Consider the following 18,451-nt stretch of genomic DNA (forward strand, 5'->3'; position numbering starts at 1 on the left):
CATAGCCCATATACAGCTCACTAAACTCACTATGGAGTCTCCTACTGAAACAAATCCAAGATCTACTCCTATTAGATGATATAGAAAGAAATCAGCAGAAAGTATAAACCCCAATGGAAATAAAACAGACCAGAGCACTCATGGTTTTACGTAAGAGAAAAATAAATATTTTATTAGCCAGATCTGGAATCTAGCTCTGCAATCCTACGTGGTCCCTAAAACCAAATCCACTAGGAGTTAGAGGATCTGCCACCAGCTTCAAAAATATAAGCTCCATACATTAGACAGGTCTCACTTCTGAATCGGATTCAATAGAAAAAAAAAAAAAAAAAAGGCTCACAGTGGAAGCACTGGGAGGCGCTAGCGAGAGCTGCACTTACGCTGAACTGAATGACATAGGTACCCAGCGAACTTATTGACACAAGGGCAACGTGTTTCTACCTTGACTCGATGTCTTGCTCAGACTCTATAAAAACGTCCTTCTCTCAGAGGAATGTCAGACTTCAGGAAATGGTGTACTCACTTTAAAAATCTGTGTCAGTATAGGCATTTTATTTTCCCAACTGATAAAAAATGTAAGGTAAAATAATGTTCAAAAACTATGCAGCCAATATGGCATGGATTTTCTGAGAAAGTACACTATCCTTGTCGACACAAAGACTACTCTTCAATATTTTATGCAGTTTGTACTCTAATTCTGGTGACAGATCTTCTTTAAAAAAACGTATTTGTGTCATTTTTAGTAAAATTTGAAATGTAAGTACACTGAAATGAACCCGAAGGGACAAAAAGACTCATTACTGATATGTACAGTTCTTTATGGAGGCCAGCCACAGCAACTTCCAAGTTTAAAAGTGGTTCTACAGATGGATACATTTCTAGAATTATCTGACCAATATGGACAATGTGTGACGCTGTTAATCAGCTGTGAGCTGTATAATTGTGCTGGCCTGGTTGTTAGCTGTTCGCCTTTGCCTAGGAGCCTTCTTGGAAACCAGTCTTTCTCAGATATCTCTGACGGACAGCTGATACCATGCTAACAGCACCGAAGCTTCTATCACTTATTGTCACATTATTCAGTTTTTTCTTTTAACAGAGACACTAAAGTGAAGAAGCTTTTCCCCCCGGAGCAATGCTGGAGACCGAGGACATTCAACTACTCCAGGATCTCCTGTCCTTGCTGTAAGATCTGCGGTGATGCTTCTTCTCCTTATGACTGTACCTAACCTTCTCTCTACCTTTGGTTTTGCTACGTTCGGAGCTGACACTTCTTCTCCGTGGGCTGTGATCCTTAGAGGAATGCTTTTTATGTGATTTCTTCAGCTTTCTGTGGTCATCATCTTCTCTATTTAAGTCTCGTTTGTATTTGGTCTTCTGCCTGCGCTCTGTGTCCTGAGTGTGACTGTACTTAGCAGCTTTCGCCTGTCTGTGCGCGTCATCTACATCGGCTCCACTGTGACGTGTTTCACTCTCCTCCTCCTGTAAAGCTGGATCTTTACTTGCCGAGTTTTCATGATGCATCATCTTATTGCCTAGAATGCTGGTAAGTGAGTACAGGGGTCGCCCTGGGTTCAGGACATTCACCTGGTTGTAATCCTGGACGTGGGGGTCTTCTGTGCAGACTCCATTGACAGCATGAAGAGATGAATTTGCATAGTTGATGTAAGGCCTGAGCGGCTCATAGTCCGGTGGCGTTTGTGTTGAGGTAGATGTGACGTAGTTCACAGGTGGGTCACGAGGGAGGTTTTCACTGGGATTGAGAGGATAAATCTGCAGAGGATTAACGTCTTCTTTCACTTGAGACGCAGAGCCCAGGTTCCTGTTGAGTAGACTGTTGACCAACTTTTCTCTCAACTCCCTCTCCTTCCGGTGTAAACTCAGAGTTCGCTGCTTCTCTTCTTCTACTCGCCTCAGTTCGGCCTCCTGTTGTCTTCTCCGCTCTTCCAGCTGCAAAAGACGAATTCTCTCTGCTTCCTTCTCCTCCTGTTCACGAATCTTTGTAGCCTGTAAAACAAGGCAAAAGTCCATTAAAACAAATGTGATAGCACACATGTAATTGTAGAAAAGATATGATTATGAGCGGTAACACTTTCAGGTCTTCATCCTTTGACAACTGTGGGATTAACGGGGGCTTAAAAGAACTAGTCCACTACTCGGACAACTTCTCATACCCCTCGCTTGGCCCCGATAAAATAATAAAACTTATATTCATCTCCAATGCGAACGCCGTTCCTGCACTGCTGAGACTTGCTCTCCCCGGGGCTCTCGTGCGGTGTTGTGACATGTGACGCTGGCCCGCCTTCGGCAAATTGAACATAAAATGGAAGGACGGGATCTGCTGCAGTCTGGACTTCCTCTTTATGTTCAATAAAGGCGGGGACAGTGCTGACGCCAGGGTCACGTGACACAACACTGCACAAGAGCCCTGTTGTCTAAAGCATGAAGCAGTTTGTCTAAAAAAAAAATAAAAATAAGTGGACACTGTGAAAATTGTAAGATTATTGATTCATTGTTTTATTTTTAATACAGATCGTAATAGGAAAACAAAAGCACTGCCAACATTTAAAAAAAACAAAAAACATGTAACAAAGTTGGGTTAAACAATTAGACATTATCTGATGAAAATTTCAATTTATGTTTTCTCTCTGCAAATTATGTGAAGGCCACAGTCTTTAACAATGCTCCGTTAAAAAAATGCACTCGGCACTCACTGCCAGGAGCAGAGCCCGCACCGCTCCCGGCAGGTTAGCCCACTAAATGCGGTGATCGATGTCGGTTTAGAAGGCAGGCAGATGGAGGGCACCCCTCTGCCCTTCAATCGGTGCCCCTGCTACGTCATTGCGAGGGGCCTGATTGTTGCCATGGTAACCTGATGTCGTCATCATGACATTCGGGTCAGAGCTAGCAAACTTGTTACACCATGCTCAGATCATGGTGTATTAAGGTACCTTCACACTAAACGACGCTGCAGCGATACAGACAACGATCCCGATCGCTGCAGCGTCGCTGTGTGGTCGCTGGAGAGCTGTCACACAGACCGCTCTCCAGCGACCAACTATGCCGAGGTCCCCGGGTAACCAGGGTAAACATCGGGTTGCTAAGCGCAGGGCCGCGTTTAGTAACCCGATGTTTACCCTTTGTTACCAGTGTAAAATGTAAAAAAACAAACAGTACATACTCACCTTCGCGTCCCCTTCCCTGCACTGACTGAGTGCCGGCCCTAACAGCAGAGCGGTGACGTCACCGCTGTGCTGTGCTTTCACTTTACGGCCGGCGCTCAGTCAGTGCAGGAAGCGGACGGCGAGGGACGTGACGGACATCAGAGGGTGAGTATGTAGTGTTTGTTTTTTTTACTTTTGCGATGGTAACCAGGGTAAACATCGGGTTACTAAGCGCAGCCCTGCGCTTAGTAACCAGATATTTACCCTGGTTACCATTGTAAAACATCGCTGGCATCGTTGCTTTTGCTGTCAAACACAACGATACACGGCGATCTGATAAAGTTCTGAACTTTCCTAAACGACCAGCGATATCACAGCAGGATCCTGATCGCTGCTGCCTGTCAAACTCAACGATATCGCTAGCCAGGACGCTGCAACGTCACGGGTCGCTAGCGATATCGTTTAGTGTGAAGGTACCTTTACGTTTGTGTGTCTGTGCAAAGCTGGCAATTTGTAAAGCATAGCATTGCTTTTGCATTCCTATGAGCTGCAAGAAGTTTTATTTAATTTATATATATATATATAAATATAAAAAGGGGTGAGGAGCCATGCAGACCAGGATAAGGATGAGGAGCCACGCATACCAGGAGAGGGATGAGGAGCCATGCAGACCAGGATAGGGGTGAGGTGCCATACATACCAGGATAGGGATGACGAGGCCATGCAGACCAGGATAGGGATGACGAGGCCATGCATACCAGGATAGGGATGAGGAGCCATGCAGACTAGGATAGGTATGAGGAACCATGCAGACCAGAATAGAGATGAGAGGGCAGTGCATACCAGGATAGGGATGAGGGTACAATGCGTACCAGGCTTATACTTGGCTTGTCATCACTGCATCCAAAACGACCCGACCTATAAAACTGTCCAACTAGTTAAAGGGAAACTGTCACCCCCCCAGGCGTTTGTAACTAAAAGAGCCACCTTGTGCAGCACAAATGCTGCATTCTGACAAGGTGGCTCTTTTAGTTATGATGCCTGCACACGCTGAAATAAACGTTTATAAAATGTGCCCCCTCTTACCCTGAAATCGCCAGGGAGGCGGGTCTTTCCTTCCTAATCAGACGCAGCACAGCCGTCACTCCAGGCCTGTGCACGCCGGGCGCCGCCTCCTCTTGTAGCATTATCGTCCCCGGCGCCTGCGCATTAAGTTTTTTTTTTCGGGCGTGCGCAGTTGCGCTGCCCTTTGTACTTACAGCGCAGGCGCTGGGGACGATAATACAGCAAGAGGAGGCGGCGCCCGGCGTGCACAGGCCCAGAGTGACGGCTGCGCTGCGTCTGATTAGGAAGGAAAGACCCACCTCCCTGGCGATTTCAGGGTAAGAGGGGGCACATTTTATAAGTGATTATTTCAGCGTGTGCAGGCATCATAACTAAGAGAGCCACCTTGTCAGAATGCAGCATTTGTGCTGCACAAGGTGGCTCTTTTAGCTACAAACGCCTGGGGGGGGGGGGGGTGACAGGTTCCCTTTAACCCCTTTATTGAACACCGTGAAAAAAAGATAACATGGCAAAAAAGGATGCTTTATCATATCATCAAACAAAAAGTAGAATAAAATGCAATCAAAAAGATGAATGTAAATAAAAGTATGAAACAGTCATCTTGTCCCGCAAAAAAACATGCAGACATACAGCTTCACCAGCAGAAAAATAAAAAAAGTTATAACTCTCAGAATAAAGTGGTGCAAAATAATTTTTTTATAAAATACTTTTTATGTAAAAGCAGCCAAACCTAAAAACAAGATATAAATGGGGTATTGCTGTAATCGCACTGACCCAAACAATAAAGCTGCATTCTCCATTTTACCACACGTGGAATACAAGAATTGCTGGTTTTTGTTCACTTTGCCACCCAAAAGTCGGAATAGAACCTATCAAAAAATGTCATGTGTCTGAAAATGGTACCAATAAAAATGTCAAGTCTCGCAAAATAACAAGCTCTCACATGACTGTCGGACGAAATTTGTAAATGACAGAAATTAGAATAATAGCTATGCAAAAACTTGTGTGTGACAGCATCCAAACATAAAAACCCGATAGAAAACTTGTTATTGCTGTAATCACACAGACCCGAAAAATAAAGTCGCCTAATTACTTAGACTGCACGGGGAATGGAGTAAAAAAATAAATAAATCCAATTCACCTGCCATTATGTTAATTCTGCATCCCAAAGATCGCAGTAAGGCATGGCGTACATTTATCCGGCACTCTGCGCTGAGCGCTTACATCGGGGTTTCCGTGTAAATCTCTGAAATATGTGATTCAGTCGGAGCCCATGGCGGAAAATTCCCTATAATGAGGCAGATGGAGGCACTGTTAACGCCATCTTACGTATGATCCAGAGGTGTTTGTTTTTTTAAGTGTGCATAAAAGCACGGTCCGCCAGTTTTGTGCACTTCTAAAAAGAAGGACAAAGCTGAACAGAGCTCACACGGAGTCCAGAGTAACTCTGATGCCTCATTATAGTGAATGGATCCCTCAGGGTTTCATCTGAATAATGTTATTTGGAGATTTAAACGGAAACCCCAGAGTAAGTGCTCAGCGTAGAGCAGCGGATAACTGTGATCCCAAAAGTTATGTAAAATGTTTCCAATAGAAGATTCAACTCAATCCACAAAAAAAAAAAGCAAGTCTCCAATCAGGTCCGTTATGTATCAATGGAAGTATAGGGGGCTTCCATATTACTGGTAGCACAAAGGCTCTGGAAAAGTGAAATGGTTCCTTGCCCCTCAAAAAAAATTCAGCAAATTCTGTGCTCCGAAATCCATATGCCCCCTTTCTTCTGAGCCCCAACGTGCCTAAATCACATATAGTCATATAGTGTCCACATGTGTGGCTTTTCTGAGCAATGAGAGGCCACCTAATTAATGGGTGTGCGTCTCCAGAAGCATGAGCTGGGCACTACCACGTACTGGGGACTATAATGTACTGAGCACTACAATGGCAGTTTGCAATTTTGACTCCGCAACATCAATTGCTGCTTGTTTCTGAAAAACACCCATGGAGTCAAAATTGTCACTACAGCTGTAGATAAATTCCCAAAGGGGTACAGTTTCCACGGGTGTGTCACAGAATTTAATACCATTGGGAGGTGAAGAAAAAAAAGAACATTTTAACCACATTTTAACCAATAGTTTGCGGATTCCATATACAGAGGCACCAAATGCTAGAGAGCAGAATCCCCCTTCAAGTGACCCCATTTTAGAAATTACACCCTTCTGGGAATTCATCTACAGGCGTAGTTATGATTTTAACTCCATGGGTGTTTGCCATAAACAAGCAGTAGTGGATGTTGCTGAGTGAAAATTGCACATCTGTCATATTAGTGCCCATACATTATGCCCAGCTTGTGCTCCTGGAGACATGCACCTGTAAATTAGGTGGGCTCTCATTGCAACAGAAATGCCAAACATGGATAATACCTTCGGTTTAGATACACTGTGGGCTCACAATTAAGGGGGCATTTGGATGTGCGAGTGCAGAATTCAATGGATTTCTTTTGGGAAGCATGGAGCCATAACGTTTTTCCAGAGCCTTTGTCCTACCAGTAATGTGGAAGCCCCCTATATTTACATTAACAGATGACGGGCCTGAGTGGGGACTTTTTTGTGGACTGAACTGAAGCTTTTACTGAGAACATTTTACATAACAAAACGTATAACTGCGCTGAGCATATCTCCGAGTGAGGTGATTTAGATGTAACCCCTGAAGGATCCATTCACTATAATGAGGCAGCAGAGTTACTCTGGACTCCGTCTGGCCTCTCTTCAGCAATGTCCTTTTTTTCCAGAAGTGCATAAAATTGTGGCAGCTAGATAGTGTCCACAGTGCCTCCATCTGCTTCATTATAGGGAATCTTTCTGCTGGGGTTTCCATCTGAATCACGTATTTCAAAGATTTGCACGGAACCCCGGTGTAAGCGCTCAGCGTAACATAAATGTGCGCTGAGCCGTACTGCGATCTTTTGGAAGCAAAATGAACAAATCAACAGCAGGTGAAGAATTGTTTTTAATTGTACGCTGTTTCTTGTGTGGTATAAGTGATTAGACGACTTTATCCTTCAGGCTGGTGCGATTACAGCGATACCAGATTTATATAGTGTTTTTATGTTTGGCTGTACACTATAAAAAACGCTTTGTTAATCGCTTTATTCTAAGAGCTATAACTTTTTTACTTTTCCGCTGATGGAGTTGTATGATGGTTTTTTGTTTTTTTTTGCAGGACAAGATTACGTTTTCAGAGATACTTTTTTTCTTTTTTTTAATTTGCATTCGACTTTTGATACCGCTTTATTCCACTTTTTGTTCAGCGGTATGTTGAAAGAGCATCGTTTTTTGCCACTTTTTTTTACGGTGTTACCTTAAGGGGCTAACTAGTGGGACAGCTTTATATATCGAGCAGTTCTGGACATGCGACATCAAAAAAAAATATTTTTTTTTGTTCATTTTGTGATTTTTTTTTCAGTTTTTTAATTTATTGTTTTACTTTGCCTTTTTTATAACTTTCCCTGCCCTTACTAATACTCTCTAAATGCTTTTTTATTGCAGTGCATTAGATCGGTGAAACAGACACAGGCCACAGTACCTGGGTGATCCCGTGGCCATCTCTTGGACTGGGGGTCACAATCATAATTGCACTGTGCCGATCAGAGCACAGAGGGAGCTCCCTCCCACTGCTACGCTTGTCGATGTAGCTGTCACTATTGACAGCGGCATCAGAGGGATTAAAAACACCCGCGATCGGCACTAGCACGCACAGATTGTGGGTACTGCAGAAAGTGTCAGCAGTCATATAGTGCCGACACCTGGCTTTTGATTGCGCCGGCGCTTGGAGTGAGCCCACGTGAATGTCACGCCGTACATGTACGTCGGTTTGCAGGAACGCACCTCCCGCAGCGCATGTATGGCGGATGTCGTGCAGACATTAAAATTTCTATATCCGTTCACATGGTCGCCATGTAATAATGCCATTCTCTGACGAGGCAGACACTATGCAAGCTGACAGAGCAAACAAGCATTTCCTCACGTCCCCTTGTAACTTGGGCTGCATATAAAATGTAGCTGTGGATGGCATGTTCTGTGCAGCAAGACTGAAAATTACACGAGGAAAAAATGGAGTGAAATAACTGTACATGTACACTTGCTCATTCATGTATTCAGCAGGATGCTACGTGACACCACGCTGGACGCTCATCCATGCAGCCGGCTCTCACCTTCACTCTGCTCAGAAGCTCCACAATTAATCTGATGGACTGTAAATTCCTCTGAGCCAGGAGAAGCTTTCTCTCCTCAAATCGGATTTTCTCCTGCAATCTCTTTTGTTCCTCGGCCTGCAGTTTTTGTAATTTTTTCTTGTTCTTGCGAGCTTCCCGTTCCCTCTGCTTCTCCTCCTTCCGCTTTATCTTATCCTTCCGTTTTTTCTCTTTCTCCAGCTCTTCCAGTTCTTTCTGTTTCCTAAAAGACAACCAGTTCACGTTAGGGGAACAGAAGTGATTTTACTATGGGTAAGGTCTCTTCACAGAGTTTTATGAAGTTTATTTAGAGGTATATGTTCGGATTATCCCCAGATGTATATCTCCACTAGCTCCTATTATAGAAATACTGAACAGTGGCAAACATTTTTTTTTTTCTGGAAGCAGTCCATACCCACAAAAAACAGCATTAATATTGTGGCTCAATGGAGGCCACATGGCAGGGACCTATGGGGACATTTCTTCCATGAACTTTCTCGGTGGTTACAGCAACATTATGGCAATGAACAGGGAGTGCATGTAGAAGAAAATGGCCCCTTTTATGGAAGGACCTGCTGTGCCATTGATGAGAACGCTGATGTGTAAACCATAGACAAACCAGGCGGCATTCCCAGACTCATGTGCACATGGTTTCTAGATTAGATTTCTCATGACGGGCACAGCTGATCTCTATTGGAAAAGTTTCATTTTCATTGGGTGCAAACACTTACAGATCCATAACATAATGCCATGCATAACAATATGCTGGTAGATTATCTTTAAATGCTAAAAAAATTAACGATTGACCCAATCTGCAGTTTGTTAAAAAATAACAAACCGCGCTATACTCGCCCCTCCTTGGGTCGACCGGCGATACTACGCCGCTGCTTCCAGAGTCTGGCAATGGCTATGGTGCGGACGTCACATGGACAGCCAATCAGTGAGCTCAGTGTCTCAGCCCATGTAACCTGAACGCCCCCCGCCAGAGCTGCCGAGTTCCCTGACTGGCTGCTGCGCTGCCCACCTCACGTCATCGCTGTAGCCAATGTGGGGAAGGGAAGCACACAACAGTACAAACTGCAAGCGGGCCTGACCGTTGTCTGAAAGGGTGCAGCCCCTAGTACACTGAGGATATGTCAAGGGTTGATGAGTGATGAAGATGATCTTACCGTTCCTCCTCCTTTTGCCTCTCCGCAGCTTCCTTCTCTTTTCTCTTCTGATCCTCTCGCTTCTGTTCTAGTTCTTGTAACTTCTGACGCTCCAGTTGACGCTTCCTAATAGAGGTTTCACTCAGGTGCTTGGTTGTGTCAAATGAGACCTAAGAAATGGAAAAAAGCCCATGAAATAGATTATTTTATTGCAATGGAAATGATCTTACTAGCAAGTTAATTTTCTAATTTGTTAATATTCTTACTCCTGCACATTTTCTGTCTAGACCAGATCCCTTCCTATTAGAGTGCAACGTCCATCCGTTTGGATCAGTATTATTGGGAATCTGGTGGTACCTGATTATTTCCGATACACACAGTGCAGTCTGCCCGGACCTACAATAGGCAGGTAATGTCCCTGAGCACAATCTGCACTTGATCCATCATTGTCCCCATGCATAATCAATGCTATAAAGTAATGTTTTCTCCCGGGTCTCAATGTGTCATACAGTATGATATGAAACACAGAGATTTTCAGTCTTCCATGATTCCATTCTGTGCAGTTTACGGTTTTACTCTAGGTATACAATCCACGTGATTGCATGCGCTGTGTCTTGCTGCTTGTGTCCAAAAATATGTCCACCACTGGGCAGTTTCAGAAGTGTGCAGCAAAATGCAGCATGTGCGACACCCGGAAAGGCCACTCACTGAGTGTATGAGTTAACCCACTCACTGCCAGGGCAATTTTCACACTGTGGACAACAAATCAGCTATATTATATGCCTAATCAGCCAGGAAGTACAACACAAGGACTGTGACCGCACTAGTAGATGTCATTGTATCGCTATACAGGCAGTAGCGAGTCATGAACTGTTCTGTAGGTTTGTTCATAACCCGAATTTGTATGCAAGTTGGAACAGAGCAGGCAAAAAAAAAACAACAAAAAACTAATAAAGCAATGCTGACCCCTTCAGCCGGTCCTCTTCTTTTCGCCATGATCCACATTTCTGGCTTCTTAACTATAGGACAGGATCTCCACAAGCCTCCAGGTTTCAGACATCACTGCACATCATAAAGTTGAAGTACATCTTGACCTCAGGACCTTACAACACAGTGACCTCCAAGGCCGGAAGTCCTGGCTCTTAGTGAAGATGCTGGAGATGTGAAGCGTGGCAGCGGAGAGAAGAGGAACAGACGGCAGGCAGCAAGCCTATATTACTGCTGAGAATATGGCAGCATACTGGAAAAATAGTTCTCTCCAGTTACTATTTCTCACAATTTCACATAAAAAAAAAATATTTTTTATGCCCATAGTGCCACTCTGCCAGCACTTTGTGGGGGTACGCTGCCTGCTGACCTTGTATATGAGGGACTACTAAGGAGGATCGGTAGCTTTAATTTAAACACACTATGGCCCCTTTCACACATCAGTCTTTTGCTGTCAGTCTCAATCTGGCAAATTTTGAAAAAAAAAATTGATCTGGTGAATGTTGCCGCTGGATCTGTTTTTTTCTCATAGACTTGTATTAGCGATGGATGGCCTCACGTTTCATCCGTCGTTCACCGGATCCATCGAAAATTGTTTATCCGGCGGCCGGAGAAAAAGTAACGTTTTTTGTGTCCGTCGAAAAAACGGACAGAGACGGATTCGTTGAAATCCATCGTTTGCTAGAATGGAAGCCTATAGCGCCGGATCCGTCAAATGATGGAATCCGGCAACGGATTCCGTTCTTCTTAACTGGGCATGCTCCGATTTTTTTAGAATCCAATTAGCTCGATGAGCTAGTTGGATCCAGCGAAAAAACTGATCCGTCGCATCAGTTTTTCAAAATCTGCAACGGATCCGTTTTTTTTCAACATTCGACGGATTGTGACTGATGGCAAAAAAATGATGTGTGAAAGTAGCCTATCCTTGTAAGTTCCCTAGAGATAATCTGCCACCAGAAAAGTCTGCCTCAGCTTTCCTTCTCTCCCTACTCAAAACACATGAATCTGTGGCAGAGAGAAACTTTATTGTGTAGGGAGATGAGCAGGAGAGGTAACCATGGCTGACAGAGAAGATATTAGGCCATTCTAAAAGGACTCTGCTTGGATCAGCACTTTTAGCCTCAAAAATGTTAAATGCTAGCGTGAAATTGCATGAAGTTGCACGTGAATGGAAAGGATTGGGTGACATTTTGAAAAGGTCACAGAAAATATCCGAAAACTTGAGGATATGGAGATTTTATGGTGTGGACTAGGATTGTACTTTATCTGACCGGATTATCATGATTTTGGAAGGACGTATAAGGTTGCTTATATATCATATATATTTAGTGTGCTCTAGTAAGTTGATAAAGGCTAAATATATGAACACTCCTCTGACCGAGTCCTCGTCTTTCTCTTGTTACCATCCACCCATCAGTTTTCCTTTTTTGTGTATGTTATTATAAAGCATGAGAGTGAAGGTTAGGATCACTATTTCTTCTTCTCATGCCTGAAAACTCCCTTGAGAAATGTCACAATTATTTTTAGATAAGGAATAAGCTAATTGAACCACTCGGGACCCTTGTTTGTAGCCCTGTGTCAGTGTCTGGGGAAATCTAATAAGAGAAAAGAAGTGATCTTCTTACCACTACACAATTACAAACCTTTATATTACAAGCCACAGCTTTTCCATCTTCCCCCTTATGCATAAGCTTCATCCCACGCAGAGCATTCATTGCCTTGACAAAGCCGACATACTCCTTGTATTGTACATAGGCTTCAAAGTTCAAGTGGCCACCAAAACTAAAAGTATGGAAGTTCCTGCCAGTCATTTCTTCTCGATACGGGTCAAGCATGGGGATATCCACATTCCTAATCTCGCCAAACAGACTGAACACCTTTACAAGTACATCTTCACTTGGTTTCTCAGTCCCAGAATCTTTTGAAGCAAACCACTTGCAAGGAAGACCTTCTAAGTGAATGGTGTCCGGTCTCTCTCCGGGTAGATTTTCATTCATGTCTTCTGCATCTCGAAAGAAAGAGTCCCAATCGTGTCTCGTTGGAAAATCTATTTTAAATTCGGCAGCTCGAACTTTCAGAATATCAGAGAAGCCGCTTAGCTTTATGCTCTTCCCTTCCAAAGCGGCTATAAAAGCTTTAACCAAGCTCTTGTTCTCTACTTCTCCCTCGAACCGTATGAAGTCCATGGTGCTCTTTGAGATTCGGAGAGTGGAGAACTGATGGTTATTCACCATGCCCTTTAGACGTTCCATTACTTCCCAGTTTGAGATGGATTTTCCCGGTTGCTTCAGTTGAGGGAGTGCTACGCTGATGATCATTTTTGAGATAGGCTTTAAGAAAAGGCCATGTAGATGACATAGTTCCACAGCTTCAGATGTATCATGCACTATGGTGGCGGCAGCCATAGTATAACACAGTCCTGTAAAAGAAATGAATTCACATATTAAGCTAGTTATCCTAGCAAGCCAAACAGCCATTCAATGTCTCTACAAAACTGCACTTACATAGGTCGCCCTATAACTGGAAAGCCATGATTATTTTATTCAGCACTACACGTCCATAGGTTGTGTCTGCATGTGCAGCTCAGGTTCATTTAAAGTAGAACTCCAGATTTGTTTGGGTTTTCTGTCCACCCTATAAGAGTACCCCTATATACATAATCCAGGTAGTATTGCCTTATTTTGTTCTTCTTATCTGCAAATTCATCCTTTCTCTTCAATAGGTCATGATCTTTTGCAGACACGCCCTCTCTACACAGAAATTACATGTAGTTTTGTTCCCTGCAAGGGGTCACAATCTCAGTCAACAGAAGTTCTGATATGATGAAATTGGTAGGACTGTACCACATAAGTATTGCACAGAAACTCTTAACATGGGTAATAATGATGACTGCACAGCCCCTGTCACTTTTATGATGTAGCAGATCAGTTATGTCTCCCAGAGTGTAGGATATTTGCTTATTTAGGAGAATGTAGAAGGAAGGATAAACCTGAAGAATGTAAGTCCGCAAGGACAGGGTCCTGTCCCCTCTGTACCCCTCTGTCTGTCATTGTAAGTTTGTTTACTGAAAACGATATCTATAACCCTGTAGGTAACCCCTTTTCTCATGTACAGCACCATGAAATTAATGGTGCTATATAAAAAAATAATAATAATCAGAGACATACCAGCAGACTGAGATGGTACTGGCTCTAGCTGGTCATGCAATGCTATATTGATGAATCATGGGATTTTAGCAGAGCACGGAAAAATAAAAAGTAGGGAAAGAGCTAAAAATGGCGGGGAGAAGATAGGATTATAAAGAAGTAAGAACATCATGTATAGTAGAAGAGCATATTGTGACAATCAGATATGGAGGGGGTATAGTTAGAAGAAAAAAAAACCTCATAGTGGTTCTTTAAGTGAATTGGTCTCACCTAGAATACCAAACTGTGGAAAAAAGAAGCCATGTTTTTCTAACCCCAAAACAATCTTATAAATGACAATATTCTTAATTATCATGATCAATTAAAAGAGTTATGACATTTTTTAACCTTTTCCAAACATAAATCAGCTTGTACATTTTATAGCCCCAGCACTGTGATCTACACTACTCTGTTAATTCCTCCTGCAATGATGACAAAACATCTATGCACATCACAGCAACATCCAATCAGTAGCCACCATACATGCAGACACCATCGCTGAGGCAAGTGACTGGCTGCAGCGGTCATGTGGATGGAGAGCACTTCATTGCTGCAGAAAAGCAGAGATCAGCAGCGATTACAGGAGCGACAGAGCAGGAAAACTGCATTCAAAAAGTGAAGCTTTGAGAAATCTTGGGCTGCATCTTCAATTATTCTTTTTCTGATAAAAACAAGAAAAAGATTTCACTGTTTAGGCCGGCATCACACTGGCGCTTTAAACGGCCGAGTGCAATGCGATAAAAAAAAAAAATTGCACTCGGACCAATGTTAACATATGGGGCAGCTCCCAGCAACCGACTTTTTGTCGGCCGTTTTCCTTGGTCCGAGACAATCGCAGCATGCTGCGATTGTCTCGGACCGAGGAAAACTCTCGGCTCACTCGCACCCATAACAAACCTATGGGTGCGAGTGAGGCAACGCACATCACTTGGATATCATCTGAGTGATGTGCGTTATAAGCGGACCCCAGCAATGGAGGAGATGGAGAAATTAATTTCTCCGCCGCAGCTGTGCTCCGATCCTCCCTGTGCGAGAGAATCGGAGCACAGACGCATGACACTCGGCTCCTGCTCTGCTGCGAGCAGGAGCCGAGTGTCATTAGCATATCGCATCCGATGCAATACGCTAGTGTGACGCCGGCCTTAAATTACAGTTCTGGAACCCAGAGCTGCAGTGTGAACACTGCGATGCAAAAAGACTGGAAAATGACGTTGCCAGCTTCTGCTCACCAGCAACACAAATTTGACTGATATATATATATATATACACACACTGCTCAAAAAATAAAGGGAACACTTAAATGACAGAATATGACTCCAAGTAAATCAAACTTCTGTGAAATCAAACTGTCCACTTAGGAAGCAACACTGTTTGACAATCAATTTCACATGCTTTTGTGCAAATGACAAAATGGGATAGACAACAGATGGAAATTATTGGCAATTATCAAGAGACACTCAATAAAGGAGTGGTTCTGCAGGTGGGGACCACAGACCACATCTCAGTACCAATGCTTTCTGACTGATGTTTTGGTCACTTTTGAATGTTGGTTGTGCTTTCACACTTGTGGTAGCATGAGACGAACTCTACAACCCACACAAGTGGCTCAGGTAGTGCAGCTCATCCAGGGTGGCACATCAATGCGAGCTGTGGCAAGAAGGTTTGCTGTGTCTGTCAGCGTAGTGTCCAGAGGCTGAAGGTGCTACCAGGAGACAGGCCAGTACACCAGGAGATGTGGAGAGGGCCGTAGGAGGGTAACAACCAAGCAGCAGGACTGCTACCTCAGACTTTGTGCAAGGAGGAACAGGAGGACCACTGCCAGAGCCCTGTGCTGGTGCGGTTGGCCCTGGCTTCTTTGTAATGCAGGACAATGCCAGACCTCATGTGGCTGGAGTGTGTCAGCAGTTCCTGCAAGATTAAGGCATTAAAGCTATGGACTGGCCCGCCCGTTCCCCAGACCTGAATCCGATTGAACACATCTGGGACATCACGTCTCGCACCATCCACCAATGTCACGTTGCACCACAGACTGTACAGGAGTTAGCAGATGCTTTAGTCCAGGTCTGGCAGGAGATCCCTCAGGAGACCATTTGCCGCCTCATCAGGAGCATGCCCAGACATTCTAGGGAGGTCATACAGGCACGTGGAGGCCACACACAATACTGAACATCATTTCCTTGTCTTGAGAAATTTCCACTGAAGTTGGATCAGCCTGTAACTTCATTTTCCACTTTGATTTTGAGCATCATTCCAACTCCAGACCTCCGTGGGATATTAGTTGTGATTTACGTTGATCATTTTAGGTTTTATTGTTCTCAACACATTCCACTATGTACACATAAAGGAACATCAGCCGTGTGTTGTACTACCAAAAAATGGCGACTCAACCATAGATATAACACTAATTGGAGAACCATGAGTCAAGAAGTTGCCAAATTTTACTTATTTTGTGTGTGCTTTGGCCCCCGGCTACTTTTGTAGCACTCTTGCATTTTATTATACCACCATATTTCTCTGCTGGGCTGCCTGTTTTTGGCAGATAGTCTTCAGTGCACACTTTGTGACAGCATATGTATCACACATCTATATACCTTACGATTTTTATGGTGTTCTCAGTTCACCACTGTATCCATGGATTTAGTCACTTTGTTACTTCATTGTAATTGGTAATATTTTATTCTGATATTGATGTATCTTTAATAAATTTTGTACTTTTTGCTCTAATTGTTTTTGGCAACTTCTTGACTCACGGTTCTCCAATTAGCGTTACATTCCACTATGTAATGAATAAAGATTTACAACTGGAATATTTCATTCAATGATATCTAGGATGTGGGATTTTAGTGTTCCCTTTATTTTTTTGAGCAGTATATGTATATATGATCACATCGCATTTCGGGCCTCTGTTGGAGGTATATGTCAGGAGGACCTACCCTTCTACTTCAGACACACATCCAACTGTACACACATAGGTCACCAAAGGCTGATAGTGTACAATGCAGGAGAGCTTGACACACTGGCACATTGTATGCTGAAAGGAAACTAGTTTTGCATATGTTAGGCACATGAGGAATATGAACACAATGGAGGTATACACTGGGGAATATTACCAAACCAGACCTGTGACGTGGAGAAAAATGAGATCTAACCAAACGTAAGACACCAGCACAGACTATGGAGACTATCACTTCACACATGTACAATGGGGCAAGTGGTGGTCTAATGTTACGGCGAAATCTTTTGCCACGACTACTGCCATAATTGTGCCTTTCAAATAAATAATGCACCTGAGCACAAAGGGAGGGGCCGGCCACCTGCATGTAGGTAGAATAGTGTGGAATGTAGCTGCTCTATAATAACATCCCAAGGTGGGCATTGCTCCAGTACAAGAGACACACACGTCACTGTACACCCTATGCCCGGGTAGGGGCAGACAAATCTCTCTGTACAGTCTTGTGCCCGGGTAGGGGCTCACGTATCTCTCTGTGCCCGGGGCTCACATCTCCCTGTACACCCTGTGCCCGGGTAGGGGCTGACACATCTCCCTGTACACCCTGTGCCCGGGTAGGGGCTGACACATCTCCCTGTACACCCTGTGCCCGGGTAGGGGCTGACACATCTCCCTGTACACCCTGTGCCCGGGTAGGGGCTGACACATCTCCCTGTACACCCTGTGCCCGGGTAGGGGCTGACACATCTCCCTGTACACCCTGTGCCCGGGTAGGGGCTGACACATCTCCCTGTACACCCTGTGCCCGGGTAGGGGCTGACACATCTCCCTGTACACCCTGTGCCCGGGTAGGGGCTGACACATCTCCCTGTACACCCTGTGCCCGGGTAGGGGCTCACATCTCCCTGTACACCCTGTGCCCGGGTAGAGGCACACACACGTCACTGTACACCCTGTGCCCGGGTAGGGGCTGACACATCTCCCTGTACACCCTGTGCCCGGGTAGGGGCTCACATCTCCCTGTACACCCTGTGCCCGGGTAGAGGCACACACACGTCACTGCACACCCTGTGCCCGGGTAGGGGCTGACACATCTCCCTGTACACCCTGTGCCCGGGTAGGGGCTCACATATCTCTCTGTGCCCGGGTTATGGCGCGGACAGTATGTGCTGTTGATGACACGTAAGCCTATGATAGGACAGGAGAGTTGGGTGAGTGCCTCCTGTGCCCCCCGGGGTCTACCCAACGTCCGGCACTCAGCAGCCTCCTACCTGTGCGGCCACCGATAACTGAGCCGCTATAAGCACATTCGGCAGGAAGATCACGGTGACGGAACCGCAGAGGAGCCTGGGATATGGGCGGGGTCAGAGCGCAGAAGACAATTTCCGGTTCCGCCGCTTAGCTTTACTGTGGTCTCCATGGAGATACGGGGAGAAGTCATCTATAGGAGGGATGTTATTAACCGGAAGCGGATAATCCGCCATATTGGGTGAAGGCGCGCAGCGGCTGAGCGGGACGTTTTGTAAAGCAATGTGTTTTGTCCCATTTAATACTAATGTGGTAGAAATGAGGGGACACGTGAGAAAACGGGCGGGCATCGTGCAATATGAGGGGTTTCTTTAATTTTTTGCAGGCAATGGTGTGTCGCCGTGCACCTGCCCTAAAGCGGCCACCTAAGCTAGCACAACTCATTAGAGCATCATGGGAGAGCTCACGTTGTGTGGCAG

General features: G+C 44.6%; 1 protein-coding gene across 1 annotated transcript; it reads right to left on the bottom strand.

Annotated features, from left to right (window-relative positions):
- Positions 1-801: 801 nt before the first annotated feature.
- Positions 802-18,152, bottom strand: AKAP17A (A-kinase anchoring protein 17A). Its single transcript, XM_077294682.1, has 5 exons — positions 17,996-18,152; positions 12,233-13,008; positions 9,624-9,772; positions 8,437-8,677; positions 802-2,004 (listed from the first exon to the last, which is right to left on the bottom strand). The coding sequence occupies exons 2-5, from the start codon at positions 12,992-12,994 to the stop codon at positions 1,153-1,155; spliced, it is 2,004 nt and encodes a 667-aa protein (XP_077150797.1). The 5' UTR covers positions 12,995-13,008; positions 17,996-18,152; the 3' UTR covers positions 802-1,152.
- Between the last annotated feature and the right edge of the window lie 299 nt (positions 18,153-18,451).

The sequence above is a fragment of the Ranitomeya variabilis genome, chromosome 3, assembly GCF_051348905.1.
Source record: "Ranitomeya variabilis isolate aRanVar5 chromosome 3, aRanVar5.hap1, whole genome shotgun sequence".
In the NCBI taxonomy this organism is placed as follows: Eukaryota; Metazoa; Chordata; class Amphibia; order Anura; family Dendrobatidae; genus Ranitomeya; species Ranitomeya variabilis.